General features: G+C 47.9%; 1 protein-coding gene across 1 annotated transcript in view; it reads right to left on the reverse strand.

Annotated features, from left to right (window-relative positions):
- LOC147730764 (uncharacterized) overlaps positions 1 to 14,754 on the reverse strand; it is a 625,137-nt gene that overhangs the window by 141,520 nt on the left and 468,863 nt on the right. Inside the window, exon 38 of the mRNA XM_086955578.1 lies at positions 5,226 to 5,478. Within this exon, the coding sequence (XP_086811704.1) occupies positions 5,226 to 5,478 (253 nt within the window). The remainder of the gene's footprint in view (positions 1 to 5,225; positions 5,479 to 14,754) is intronic.

The raw sequence follows: 14,754 nt of genomic DNA on the forward strand, positions 1-14,754 counted from the left end.
TTTTTGCTGACTCCAGCACAGAGAACGTTTCCATAGCCCAGTCTGCTGGTGATGAGTGCGAGGGTGACAGTTTTCCTGGAGTCGGGCGGATCCACTTGAACATCTTGCAAAGGTTGTTGAAACATGCGGAGGATACGGCGTTGATCTGGAGATTCATGGTGAGGGAAGAGTCAAGTAAGATGCAAAGGTTGCGTGCGTGGTCCTTTGGGGTGGATGGGTTTCGTATTATGGGGGGCCACCAGGTGTTGTCCCATGCAGAGGGGGTGGAGCCGAGGATGAGGATGTCTGTTTACTCCGTGTTGAGCTTCAGGCAGTTGTTGCTCATTCAGGCCGCAATGGCTTTCATCCCTTCTTGGAAATTGTGCCTGGTGATGTTGGGTCCCTTGGTGAGGGAGAGGATGAGCTGGGTATCATCGGCGTAGGAGACGAAGTTGAGTCTGTGGTTTCTGACGATGGTTGTGAAGGGTGCCACGTAGATGTTAAAGAGTGTGAGGCTGAGGGAGGATCTTCGGGGTATTCTGCATCTGATCTCTGTCGGTTCTCAGAGGGCAGGAGTCTTATTCTCTGTGTTCTGCCTGAGAGGAAAGACCATATCCAGTCTAAAGCTATTCCTCTGATGCCGGCATCATGGAGCTTGGTGGCTAGTGTGTGGTGAGAGACAATGATAAAGACTGCTGATATGCCCTGGAGGATGAGGTCTGCCATGTGGCCTTCGCCGAGGAGGGCGTGGATGTAGTCGGGGGCGATGAGGGTGGCCTCGGTGTTGTAGTTGCTGCGGAATCTGGATTGAGAGGTGTAGAGGAAGCTGTTGGATTCTATAAAGTGTGTGATCTGGGTGTTGACGGCCTTTTCAATGACTTTGGCGGTGAAAGGGAGCAGAGATGTGGGCCTGAAGTTTTTGAGATCCGTCGGGTCTGCAGAGGGTTTCTTTAGTAGGGGGTGACTTTGGTGTGTTTCCAGTCATCGGGGAATGTGGAGGTCTCGAGGGAGCAGTTGATAGTTCCGAGTAGCTCAGGTGCGATGGCAGAGGTGGCTCTGTGGAAGCTGTGTGGCGGGCAGGGTGTTCCGGAGTGATTGTTTTTAAGGTGTTTTCTGTGGTAAGCGGGATTCAGATGAGAAGGGTCTGTTGGGTGGCGTCATTGGGGTGGGGGTTAAGGAGGTGTCTTGGTCGTTGAAGTTGTTGTAGAGCATTTTGATCTTGAGGTGAAAGAAGGATATTACTTTGTTGCAGGGGTGTTGGGAGGGAGGGACGTCAGTTGTTTCGCTGTTGGATTTGGTGAATTCCTGTATGATGGCGAAGAGTTCCTTGGAGTTGTGGGCGTTGAAGAGGATTCTGTCCTGGATGAAGTTTTTATTTGTTGAGTTGATGAGTTGGTGGTGTGCTGTGGTGGCTGCTTTGTAGGCGGAGTGAGTGGCGTAGCTCCCCATATGGCTGCCCATGACAGTCCCTGCATTTACAGCCCAGCGACGGCCGCAATGTAGAACGGGGGACGATTGCCGCCCCCGAGACGGCAGGTAAGAGTGGGAGGAAGCCGCCGCCCCCAAAACTCGTTCTGCCCGGGGTGGACATCTCCTCTCCCAAATCCCCCCTTTATTATGCCACTGAGCAGAGTGTGCTTCCGGGGTTTTACTGTTTCTCCACTTCTTCTCCAGTCTTTGTCAGGAGCGCTTGGATTCGGGAAGACCCATGGTGAACCAGTTGGCTTTCTTGTGTAGTCTTGTGGTTTTATGGAGGGGGTGAGTGTGTTGGCGCAGTTGGCGATCCATTGATGGAGGTTGCTTCCCGCTGTGTTGGTTACTGTCATAGTCGGGGAAGGAGTGCAGATGAGAGCGGAGGTGAGGTGTTTTTGGAGACTTTGCTCCAGCTTCTGCATGGGGGGCAGAGCCTGTGCTTCTGGGCAGTGGGTTTCCCGAAGGAGGAATGGATGCAGTGGTGGTCTGTCCAGAGCAGTTCAGTGGTGTGGCTGAAGTGGATGTTGTTTCCTCCAGCAAAGATGAGGTTGAGTGTGTGTCCTGCTGTGTGAGTTCGGGTGAAGTCAAGTTGCTTCAGTCCTATGTTGGTGATGTTCTCCAGGAGGGCTGTGGTGTTGGGATGGCTGTGGTTGTCAGAGGTTCAGGTATCCCGAGAAGTGTTTAGTCTATCAAAGCAAGGGTGTGGGGTGCGATGTGGTCTGCAATGATGTTGGTGAAGGAGGTGCGGGGTCCAGGAGGTTTGTAGGCAAGTGTTCTGCGGAGCGTCCTTCTGGGGTTTGTCTGGATCTGGAAGTGGATGTGCTCCATAGGGGGCAAGGCGTAGTCCAGGATGATGCTTGTGAGTCAGAGGGAGCTCTTGTGGACGATGGCGAGGCATCCTCCTGGGCGGTTGGGGCTGTCTTTCCCCAAGATCTTGTATCCGTAAGGAATCGCGGTTGCCATGTCAGGTGCAGAGCTGGCGTTGGTCCAGTTCTTGGTGAAGAAGGCGACATTGGGCATGTGAATGTTGAGGAGGTCCCAGATTTCTACGCCTTGTCTGTGCAGGGAGTGCACATTGAAAAGGATGCAGATCAGCGGCTTTTGTGCACCAGCGAACGGCACATTGGGGGTCACTGCCTGGGTCCGGAGGTGGGTGAAGGGGCAGCGGCAGGAGATAGGCAATTGGCAAGGAGCTTGAGCGGTGCTAAGGACAGTCCCACAATGGTGGAGTTGCGAGGAGGGAGAGCAGTGACTCTGACCAGGAGGTCAGAGGTCTTGCTCTTCTTCCCACGCAGGGGCCGCCATTAAGTAGGGGTCGGGGAAAGGGGGAGCAGCTGGGAGGTGGGAGCGGCATGCGGGGGGGGAGGGGACGCATGGGCAGCAGTGGAAGGGAGCCTGAGGAAAAAGGAGGAGTAAAAGCAAAGAAAAGAAAGGCAAACAGTGTAAAAAGAGGCACACAGTAAAAAGAGACAAACAGAAAAAGGCAGACAGAAAAGGCAAACAGACAAAAGGTAGACAGAAAAAAAAGGCAGGATAGGGAATAGATGACACACACAGAGCGGACTAGCAGAAGAGCAATCTCTTCCACTAGACCACCAGGAATGAGGCGCATTCAAAATCCTGCGGCTGGAGGAGGGCTTCAAACATCTACCTGGCAAGGAGCTCGAGAGGTGCTAAGGGCAGTCCCACAACAGTGGAGCTGCGCAGGGGGATAGCAGTGACTCTGGCCAGATCGGCTGAGGAGTTTAAGTACCTCTGCGGGCACAAAGGGGAGTAGGGCTCAGCAGATGCGAGGAGATAACAAGAATTACAGCCCTGCTTAAATAAACAGAAGTCTGAGCTCAGAGCAACTGAAAACTTCAAGTGCTGTGGTCAAATGCTAGAGTAATTTAAAAGTAGTCCCTAAAGAGATACTACAAAGAGACAAGCTAAAGGGTACAAGTACTGGGGAACTGCTCCACTCGATAAAAAATACAAATAGGAAAGAATGACCACTAGCAAGCAAAGATTTTTGAAGGACACTGAGGCAAACAAATGAAAAGCAGTGAACCAACATATAAGTATATACTAAAGTATATACAAGAGGTCCTGAAATCTCTACCTAAAAATAAGTCCTTCAGAGAAAGAAAAAACACAGTAGCTAAGGCCTCTGGTGCCATCTGGTGGTATGAGCATATACTTTGCTTCATTATTAATGATGACAGGATTGCTTTTTAAATTAAAAAGCTATAAAAACATTTTTGTGCAGGATCTTAGGGCTTTAAAAAGCGTAGGATTTTGGGATAATGTCTCCTCTGCACACCTGCCCTTCTTGTGAAGGTCCTAAACAGTGCAGGTGAAAACAGGGGCGCTGGGTACAACAGCATAAATGGTTTACATAGAAACAGCTTTTAGGGCCTGATTATGTTACTACCGCTGCACTCGCGGTGGTGGCGATCCTTCCACAGTATTACGACTACATGTAGTCATAGCGGCAGAGGACAGGGGACAGCTGCTCCATGGCAGTGGCGCAGCGGAGGCTCAATACAATATGCTGAGCGGGACTGGCGCAGTCCTGCTCAGCTTGCTACATTGTCCGCCACCGCCAGCTAATTTCATGGCAGGAGCTCCGTCATGAAACGGGTGGCGGGTGGAGCTAAGGGGGGCCCTACAGGGCCCCCATGCCTCCCCGCCATGGGAATACATTCAGGAGCAGGGGCGGCCTTAGGCATGTGCAAGCTGTGCACCTGCACAGGGCCACCAAATCCCAGGGGCCACCACGCCAATATATATCCTTAATATAATAATCCTCTGAGGATGGATACATATTTGCGTGGCGGCCCCTGACAGGGATTTGGCAGCCTCCTGCTCTGTTCCACTTCCAAACACCCTGACCCCCCCTCTTCACTGGCCTCCGTGCTCCGCCCCGCCCGGACCCCCTCTTCCGGGGCCCCCTACCTACGCTCCCTGCCCAGGGCCACCATGAGCCTACCTACGCTCCCTGCCCAGGGCCACCATGAGCCTACAGCCGCCCCTGTCAGGAGGGTACAATATGTGCCCCCCTGTCTGTATTCCCCCTAGTTCCAGCACAGCATGGACGTCATCATCCATGCCGGGCTGGAACATTTTTGCCATTCCCATTGTGGTGCCTTTTATACGGACTACCATGGGAACGGCAAAAGGACCATCCGTCTGTACTACAAAAATGTGTAATCACATGGGTAGTCCTTGGACAGCTTTGGTGGTGCTGTGTCAGAGGAAAGCCGGCGCAGCACCACCAAAGTCGTAATTAGGCCCTATGTTTAGTATTACGATGGAGTGAGTACTATACACACTATCAGAAACGATCCACATTCCTTAAAAAATATAACTAATTTTATTTTGACATCAAATTCAGTTTACAACCATATACCTTGTGGGAAAAAATAAGGGGACGATACGCAAAAGTATTTTTGAGTACAGGAAGTAAACTACAGGAGTACAGTTTTACGTACTCGTACCTGCCTTTGTGAATCGATTCGAAAACATTCAACTCCCTTTTAGTAAAAGTGCCAAGAGAGGCACAGTCAATTCTATTTGTACTATTTGTACATGAAAATTCACTGAAAATTAAATTTGAGATGTTTTGGGACCACTTGCTCCATAAAATAGTTCTGCTTATGTACCCAAAAATGGCTCTGTGAATTGGCCCTTAAATTCTTAGGTAACTCAACACTAACACACGTGTTTCGGGCTAAACACTTTGTATTATCATAGGAGTCATTTCAATCAAAAGGTTTCATTATAATATTTACCCAAATGCGACGTTCTGGCCAGTGGAGCCATAGAGTGCTGGAGACAGCATAAGTGGGGGATATTCTCCTGCGTCAGAAGTCAAGGTTCCGAGCCCCATTGCAGCGATGACGAAGAGCACAGGCAGTAAAATCTGAGAGATCAGTCCCTTCCAGTTCCGCCGAGAGTTATGAAAGCGTTTGATGAATATTGCTATCATTTTCTTCAGCAACAACATAAATCCGCCAATCTTTTTGGTTCTTGTCAGTGCCTGGTCTGTGTAGGTGAAGAGAGGAAGCTGTTTAAGTTGCATGTACTAGCTGTTCCGCAGGTAACAACAATTTATTTACAAACAGTATAACCTTATTGTCAGTGCTGGTGGAAAAATAAGGCGCCAAAATCACAAACATAGCTGCCAAGGTTCCAAATTGGCAGGTGTGACATTTTCATAATTTGGGTGCAACAATGAGTGACATTTCAAGGACTAGGAGTGACACTTTTTCAAAAGCAAAATCAAGCAATGAGAATGAGGGAAACATATCATATATGTACTATAGCACGTAAACAGGTAAGAGCTGTCAGCCAGAATGTCAATCACAGAGATAGAATCAAAGAGAGCAGCACTCCAGAGCCAGTGGGTTCAGGTACCTGCAGGTCTGTGGACTGATGCTTGGTGATAAAATATGTGCACTGTTTTAAATAGTTTCTTGTGCATGCATTTAGCAAGAATTACCTTTCAAATTATATTGCTAAACTATTCTAATGCAGATACGATTTTCGGTGCTACTACATGATTGTGAATGCAAAAGCAGAAGAGCTAATGAAATATAATACAGATCTTGATTTAAACGAATTTAAGAAACAGTCACTGTACTTGGGAGGGACCTCTATTCAGGAAAAACACCAACCTTTCCCTCGCAAACCTCGAGGTTAGCACATCTCACTACCCACGTCAAAATACGAAGACAAAAATGATTTTACCATCCTTCAGGCAATTAGTTAGCCCCCAGGACTGCCTCCAGTGAAAGCCGGGCCAAGGCCGCTGTACTGTCCTGACTCTTGCGAGTCCTGGGCGGAGCCGTCCAGTCTTCGGCTGCCGTTAACTATTGAATTCAGCAGGGGGGTGGGGGTGGGGGGGGGGGGGGGTGAGTAAAATAGCAGCAGCTGATAACACACGGCGACCCAGGCCAGTGAGAGCTGCTGCAGGAAGCGCTCCGAGCGTCAAGGCCGGGTGCCATGATTAGCTGTACTATGCTCCGAGTCCGGCCGTGATTTGTAGCGCTCAGGCCACGGTTATTTGTAGCGTCACGGTCACGTTATTAGTGTATATAAGGATAAAGCAACCTGGGAATACTCCCGGGTGGCAAAAGTGCGGTAAAAAAGTTTGACCGGGGGACGGGGAACTTTAGGTAAACCCTGGGCACAAGTCCTAAAAATGAAGTGGGGGGATGCTGTCACCGGAAGTGACGTCACAACAGGAAGTGATGGCACAAAAGGTGCAAGGGGGAGCCGGGGGTGATTGGCACATGTGCCCTGGGCTGGGATGGTAAGGGGGCTTGTAGAAGCGAGCAAAGGGGTGATGGGGTCTGTGCAGGAGGCGACAAGGAGCTCCATCGAGGAGAGGGCGCTGGTCTGGGATACAGTGAGGGGGGCTTGTACAAGGGAGCGATGGGATGGGGTGACGGGCACAGAGGAGGAGCAGGAGGGGGAGGGGTCCACGGGTTCCTTGCAGGGAGGCATCTACCCAAGACACAGTGCAGCGTCAGACGGAGCTGCCCCTGTCTGACACCTCCTCCCCGCTCAAAAGCAAAGGGGAGCAGCGTGCTGTGAGCTACGATCTCGTCCCATGGAGGACAAAGAGTGAAGTCCAGCTGTTTAGCAGGGGGGATGGCATCCACCCCGTAAAATAAGTGGGGGGACTCCGTCCACCCGCGTGGTACCCCGACTCGAGCCCTGGGTAAACCAGTGAGGGGATTGCATGGTGTTTAGACCAAACACTGACTAAACACTGGCCAAACTGCCAGGGTGCTGTATAGGAAGGAGTCTGCGAGGGCTGAAATTGCTAGCGGCAAAATGTTCTGAATTATCCTGCGCTCCTCCGGCCATGTTTATAGGCAGCGCTCCCTGCAGCCATGATTATAGGCAGCGCTCCCTCCGGCCATGATTATAGGCCATGATTGTAGGCAGCTCTCCCTCCGGCCATGAATATAGGCAGCGCTCCATTCGGCCATGATTATAGGCAGCGCCAGTGCTTTAAATGGGCCGGTACTCACCGGCACTTGAGTACCGGCACTTCCGAATTTTCTAGCTGTCAGTACCGGCACTTTATTTTAGTCAAGGTTGAGTACCGGTACCCTGACAGATGGCATTGCAGGATAAAGTTTGGTGTCACTATCGCCTCCTATGCGAGACAAATGCCGCGCTGCCTTTGGATCTTGCAGTCGCACGGAGCCCCTGAAGGAGCCTTTTGCATAGATGCTGCTAACTTTCAGTAGTGCCCATTAGAATTTCCCTGCACTGCAGGGGTTGGGGAGGGCTTTCTTAACGCCGTGATTAACAGGGCAGGGTCTAGGCAGACCCTGCACTGTTGATTGGGCGTGAAATGACCATTATGCTGAAAGTGCTTTAGCCCACCCCCCTCCCCTCGCCCCCTCTGTTAGGTGTGTAAAATAGCCTGGCTTGGGGCTGCTGGTCAGTAAGCCAGTCCATCTTTCACAAAGCCGGTTTTCTTATGTTTTTTTTTTTTTTAGCACAGGAACTGCTTTTCTTTGTGTGGCCGAATTTACTTGTTAACAGCGAGGAACCCCAAGATGTGAAGGCAGCCCTGCCCAAAGAGCAATGAATAGCAGGGAACGCTGCAACACTCGAGAAATGAGCTCCCGTGACACCCGAGATGAACATAGAATGAAGGGGGAGAAAGGATTGTAAAAAAATAAGGTGAGAGCTTAAGTTCGAATTGCCTTTTTATCATAAAACAATACCAGATATTGGTTTTGTTTTGAAATGGGTACTTAGCTATTGTATTTTAATACAAATTCAAATCTGCTGTATTTCTTGAAGTAATTGGTTTAGCTATTGATGAACCACATGCCTAAAATTCAGTTTAAAACACTGCCCTGCAGAATTTACAGGGCGCGGCAGAGCGTGCACGCACACAGTCACACACACATGCACACGCATACAAGCGCGCGCACACACACACACACACACTTTCACAGCTTGGAAATAGTTTTGTATGTTTGAAGTGAATAAATGATTTATGCTTTTATTTACTGTAAAAAATATTTAAAAATACATGCCTCAACAGTAAGCGTGCTCTATCAACACAAACAATGACATATAGGACAACAAATTACAGGACAGGTGGCAAATTTAGGGTATGGGTACATCATGGAGGGGAAAAGAGGAGGCAAGTGGGGAAAAAAACTGACAAAATGTAAGAGACTTGTGGCGAAAGTAAGTGAGAGGTGACAGTAAGAGGGCAAAACCAGGGAGAGAAAGTTAGAGTCTGGGTAGAAATGAGAGGTTAATCGTGAATGGAGAGTAGATGTGGATGTAAAGACACTGAACCAGAAAGGGACAGGAAGAGCCAGGCCATGGGGAAAAGGGCTGAGGCAGTGCTTTAAATGGGCTGGTACTGGCACTTCTTATTTTTATCACTGTTAATACCGGCCCTTCGCCGTTGCCTAGGAGAGTACCAGTACTCATGAAAGGTAAGCTCATTGGCTGCTAGTGCGGGTGAGCACCAGGCTGTCCTAGAAGAAGCTGTCTCTGACAGCCAAGGTGCTTCTGTAGTCCTTAGCTCAGCCGCTTTTGTGTACGTCTGCATATTTCTTTGTGTGTGTGCACACTTGAGGATATATAGCATTGTCCCAAACAACAACAAAGAACGGTATGACATTAACCCCTTCCGTGCTTCGAACGTCCAACGGTCGTCGCGTGCACTACCTCGCTGGTGCTGCGCACGACCGTTGGACGTCCGAATCCCGTTAGCGCGATCGAACGCGATCGAACGTCCGCACTGGGGCGGGCTGTTCGACGCGCTAAACGGGTTAAGAAGTTTCAAATATTACAAAACAAGGGCATTTTTTAACATATTATCCTTATTTTTATCACTGTTAATACCGGCCCTTCGCCGTTGTCTAGGAGAGTACCAGTACTCATGAAAGGTAAGCTCATTGGCTGCTAGTGCAGGTGAGCACCAGGCTGTCCTAGAAGAAGCTGTCTCTGACAGCCAAGGCACTTCTGTAGTCCTTAGCTCAGCTGCTTTGTGTACGTCTGCTTATTTCTTTGTGTGTGTGCACACTTGAGGATATATAGCATTGTCCCAAACATTAACAAAGAACGGTATGACATTAAGAAGTTGCAAATATTACAAAACAAGGGCATTTTTTAACATATTATCCTTATTGCCTTTCATTTGGTGTAATGATTTAACCTGTTTTGTTAACAGAAATGCATTTCTGTTGTGTTTTGATATGCGCTGCAAATGGTATAAAAGTCCTTATGTATCATCATATCTTGGCCTAAGCCGCACCCATAGCCCGCCCACTTGCCACACCTCTAGATCATTTTAATGAGTACCTGCACTTCTTTTTTCCCATTTAAAGCACTGGGCAGCGCTCCCTCCGGCCATGATTATAGGTCTTTATTATAGGCAGCTCTCCCTCCGGCCATGATTATAGGCAGCGCTCCCTCCAGCCATGATTATAAGCAGCACTCCATTCGGCCATGATTATAGGCAGAACTCCCTCCGGCCATGATTATAGGCAGCGCTCCCTCCGGCCATGATTATAGGCAGCTCTCCCTCCGGCCATGATTATAGGCAGCGCTCCCTCCGGCCATGATTATAGGCAGCGCTCCCTCCGGCCATGATTATATGCAGCGCTCCCTCCGGCCATGATTGTAGGCAGCGCTCCCTCCGGCCATGATTATAGGCAGCGCTGCATTCGGCCATGATTATAGGCAGCGCTCCCTCCGGCCATGATTATAGGCAGTGCTCCCTCCGGCCATGATTATAGGCAGCGCTCTCTCGGCCATGATTACAGGCAGTGCTCCCTCCGGCTATGATTATAAGCAGCCCTACCTCCGGCCATGATAAACTTACTAGCCAGCCTGGCCGCCTTTGTTAGCTTTTTTTCTCTAAACTCCCCGCGCTCCAGTAGTTGGAAGAGACGTCCCCCGCGATGACGTCAGGCTGACAGTGAGAGCCGCGCCACAGGATTGGAAGTACATACATTGTAACAGTTGAGTGAGGCTGCAAGCTGTATTAGACCTCAAGCCTGCTCTAGCAGCACGCGAAAGTCATGGGCAAGCTACAGACTCTGTTTTATTAAGTGAGTCTGATTTATATATTGCTTTCGATGACAGCCGCCACACAGCATATGCGTAACAATGCATTTCAGTGCGGTAATGCGGAGTACCATACTGAAATGCGTTAGTCTAACGCTTGATGCGTGATACTTGGCAGGACTGCACATAGAGTTGGGTTATGCACCCAGACCCAAGCCTCGTCCTGCCAATGGGAAAATGCATTACAGAGATTACCACATAGGCTTCTCCCTACCACCATATTTTGGAAATTCAAATTCCAACTGGCACTAGATGGAGGTAATTGAGCAGGGAAATTACTACTCAGACTACTTACAAATGAACAACATACAATATGGGAACAATTTCAAAGTTACCCCTGCCCTCAGGTGGAAGAGATGTGTGACTCGATATAGCCAACAGTGTGGAAGAATGAAGATAATAGAAACAAAAATGAAATGAAAGAAAATCACACAGCCTGCATTAAGTTTGTAAAAAAATAATATTAATAAGTTCAAAAGCCCAAACGTTTTTCTTACGCATGTGCTGCTGACACTGCCAAACACTGGGGTTGAAGAATAATACAAAGACTGCCTAATCTCGATTGAATTTCATGCCTTGTTTTTCTGCTACCCCAGACTTGCTGCTGGCTGCATCAACATTAACCTTCTGTCTTTTCTCCCCAAAAAGCGTCTTGCTGTTCTTCCGCTCCGCCACCACTGGCCTGACCGACTAAATGGAAGCCAGGGATCCATTGATGTCCTAGTAGTCTGTGTAGGTGAAGGTATCTCTAAACACAAAAAACTCCCTGGTCCACACTCCTTGAAACTGTATAATTTCATTTGGCTGCTCTGAGTCCTTTGGGTTTAAAACCCACTTTTGTGACTGACCACTGGTACCCTATACATTGGGCTTTCAAGTTTCCATATTAGGCTTTACCCTCATCAAATTACTATGACTCCATGATTACAGGGGTAAACTGAAACAATTTGAGAACATTAGGCCAATTACGTGATACAGTTATGTGCAGCCACAGTACACAGGAATGACACATTTGTAAACGGCCTGCTACTTTGAGATACTGGGCAATTAATGGTTCCTGATAACACCACCTGACTCAGGGGTGCAGAACACCAAGAACCCTTTTGCAATAACATCTGTGCCACGTCCTCTGTGTCTTTCCAAACAAGGGGTCCAAGTAGAACGTTTCCCCAGTGTTCACTTTCTTGAGCCCAACGTCATTGAGATTTTTTGCTCCCAAAAAACACCTGGTATTTGTGCTATACTGGGGAGCCCAACCTCTTACTCACACATCCATATCTGGACAGGGCTTTGGAAGTGTTATAATCTTGAAATATTTTCTACCTTAGGTATAATGGTCATTTATTTAGGTGTATTTTTCAAATAAAAAATGCACAGTTATTAATGTTGTTATTCATTGCAGTGTAATACTTCAGCTTGCTTGAATATATTTGTGTTATTTTCATTTTCATGGTGGGAAATGCGTTTGTAGTTGTTGTTTTTAAATAACGAACAAGGCTTCATAGAAACTGACGTCATGATTTCTTTGTCATTGTTCCTAAACAACAAACATAATAGAAATAGAAGAAAGACTAGAGGGGCATACTGTTAACTGAAAATGTTCCACAATGCTAAGAGTACATACATTGGAACAAAGCATTATTAGATAATAACTTCGATCCACGGACTGGAGGCTGAGTGTCATCCAGTAGCCATAAACACAGCTTTCTTTGCTAAAGGCTACAGAGAAGGCACATTGAGTCCTACTACAAGATTATCTGTCAGTTTGAAAACGACATAGCCATAGGGACATGGAGACAAAAAACAACAGCTGCTGTTTCATTACTGAACTTTGATTCTATTGCTCATAAAAGGTATATTTGTGCAGACCATATATAAAACTTGAGTTGGCGCCTATTTGGTGCTATGTTTTCTTATTTTGCCTAGGGGAAGGAGGGATTGGGGATATTGATGCAGAGATATTATATAACACAGCCATAATATTACATTATTTTCTGTTGGTCTACCTTCTGACAAGTATCATTGCTACTATTGTGTTAATTTTTATAACAGTTACTATTCGTATTGTATGAATTAGTATAGGATTTTGATTTTAATAAATCTTGATTTTAATGAATCTTCCAAATATATTCCTAGCCTCCAGGTGTTCTTGAGTGTGCCTATTCATGATCAAAGATTTAGGTTGAACCTCCTAGTCTTAAAGGGCCGATCATTATCTAAAAGGCACCTAATTTAAGTAACACTTAGGGCCTCATTACAATGTTGGCCGTAAAGCATTCCGACCGACTCGGTGTTGGAATGGTTTCTGACCAACTCAGGTTCGGGGAGTCCGACCGACCAATTACGATGATTCCGAACACCGTTCGGTCAGATTCCCATTGTCTTCAACGGGAGCCTGTGTTCAGACCGACAACACAGGCTCCCATTGAAAAAGGGGGTGGGTGTGGAAAACCTTGCACCATGTGGCGGGCACCCCATGGTGCCGCTTGCCACTCCATGCATGGTTGTAAAGAAGGGACCCATGGGTACCCCCACAAGCCCCAACCGGAGGCCTCCGGGTGAAGAGTGGCCTGCTATGGGCCCCCGAAGTCGGTTTCCAACAGCCAATCCATGTCAGACTTACCGAGTCGGAACGGCTGTCAGAATCCGACATCATAATCGGTTGGTCTAAAACGCTTCCCGTAGAGCTCTACAATTCGCCTCCGATGACCCGGACTCTTCGAATGCCGGTCAGAACCGATTCGGAATGACCGACTGACTACCTTATATCGTAATCCGATGGAAATGTTTCCAAGTGGTTGGAAACATGATGTTCGACACGGGTTCGGACATACCAAATCTGACAAACTGGCAAGTAGAAAGGCCGAACGGAAATGGAGGATTTCGAAAAGCACAGAGGATAAGCAAGCATACAAATATGTACACAGATACTACCTAGACAATATTAAAACAGCGAAAAAAATCACTTTTGTGACAGCCAATTCACACAAAGTACTTCATAAAATAATAAAAGAATTTACTAGACCTGCTTCGTGCCAGTCTGAATACCCTGCTTCTCAGAATTGGGTGCACACACTGTCCACCTTCTTCGAGGAAAAGATCAACACTATCAACAGCTCCTTTCCTAAACAGATATGTGAACACCATGACCACCGATCCAATTGCGATCACATACCCACCTCAAAATCTCTAAATATTCATGTAAGAGGATGTTAGCAAGGCCCTCTCCAAATCAGTATCGCCAACCGACCCAGTCTCACCCCACATTTTGTCCATTGTCGGAGCAGCTCTTTTGGAAAGACTCACTGACCATTTCAATCTATCCCTAAGTCACGCTACAGTTCCCACAAAATGGAAAGCAGCTATAGTCAACCCCTTTGACCCTTTCGATGCTGATGACGAGCTCAGCCAGCTTGTCATGGGTGTTACCTGCGCTGTGCTTATGACGAGCTGGCTTTGTCATGAATAAAGGGATTCATGGAATGTCAGCACAGGAGGGGAAAACCCCATAGCACCCAAGGTGTTAAATTTGCTCAGGAGTTACTTAACTGACAGTTCATTGACGGTTCATATTGGTACCTTTGTCTCTCGCAGCCAAATGATTGATAAAGGCATCCCCCAGGGTTCCATCCTAAGTCCTATGCTCTTCAACTTATATGTGGCTCCTCTAGCCAGAGTGATTGGATCTCACAGTTTCGATACAGTGTTGTATGCAGACGACACGCAACTTCTGATCACCCTCTGACCAGATTTAACAGACACCAAATTCCGATTCATAAAATGCATGACCAACATCAATGCCTGGATACTAACAAATCATTTGCAGCTCAATGCCAGCAAGACAGAGATCATCCTTTTTGAGAAAGCCCAGGCTCTATGGTCCGGTGACTGGTGGCCTCTCAATCTCGGCCTCTGACCCTCTCCCACACTGGTGGTCTGTAACCTTGGAGTGAAGATCGACAGCAACCTATCCATGAAAGACCATGTTAATCATGTGACCGGCCTCTGCTATGGTCTAACGCGTAGTCTTTGGAAGATCTTCCAATGGATCTCAGTTGCATCCAGGATGCCGCTGGTCCAAGGCCTAATTATCAGTCGGCTCGACTACGGAAACGCCCTGATGGCTTCCATCAATGAGGAGCTCCTCACCAAACTGCAAGTGTTACAGAACACTGCCGCCAGACTTGTATAAAATCTACC

This window comes from Lissotriton vulgaris, chromosome 2_1 (assembly GCF_964263255.1).
Source record: "Lissotriton vulgaris chromosome 2_1, aLisVul1.2, whole genome shotgun sequence".
In the NCBI taxonomy this organism is placed as follows: Eukaryota; Metazoa; Chordata; class Amphibia; order Caudata; family Salamandridae; genus Lissotriton; species Lissotriton vulgaris.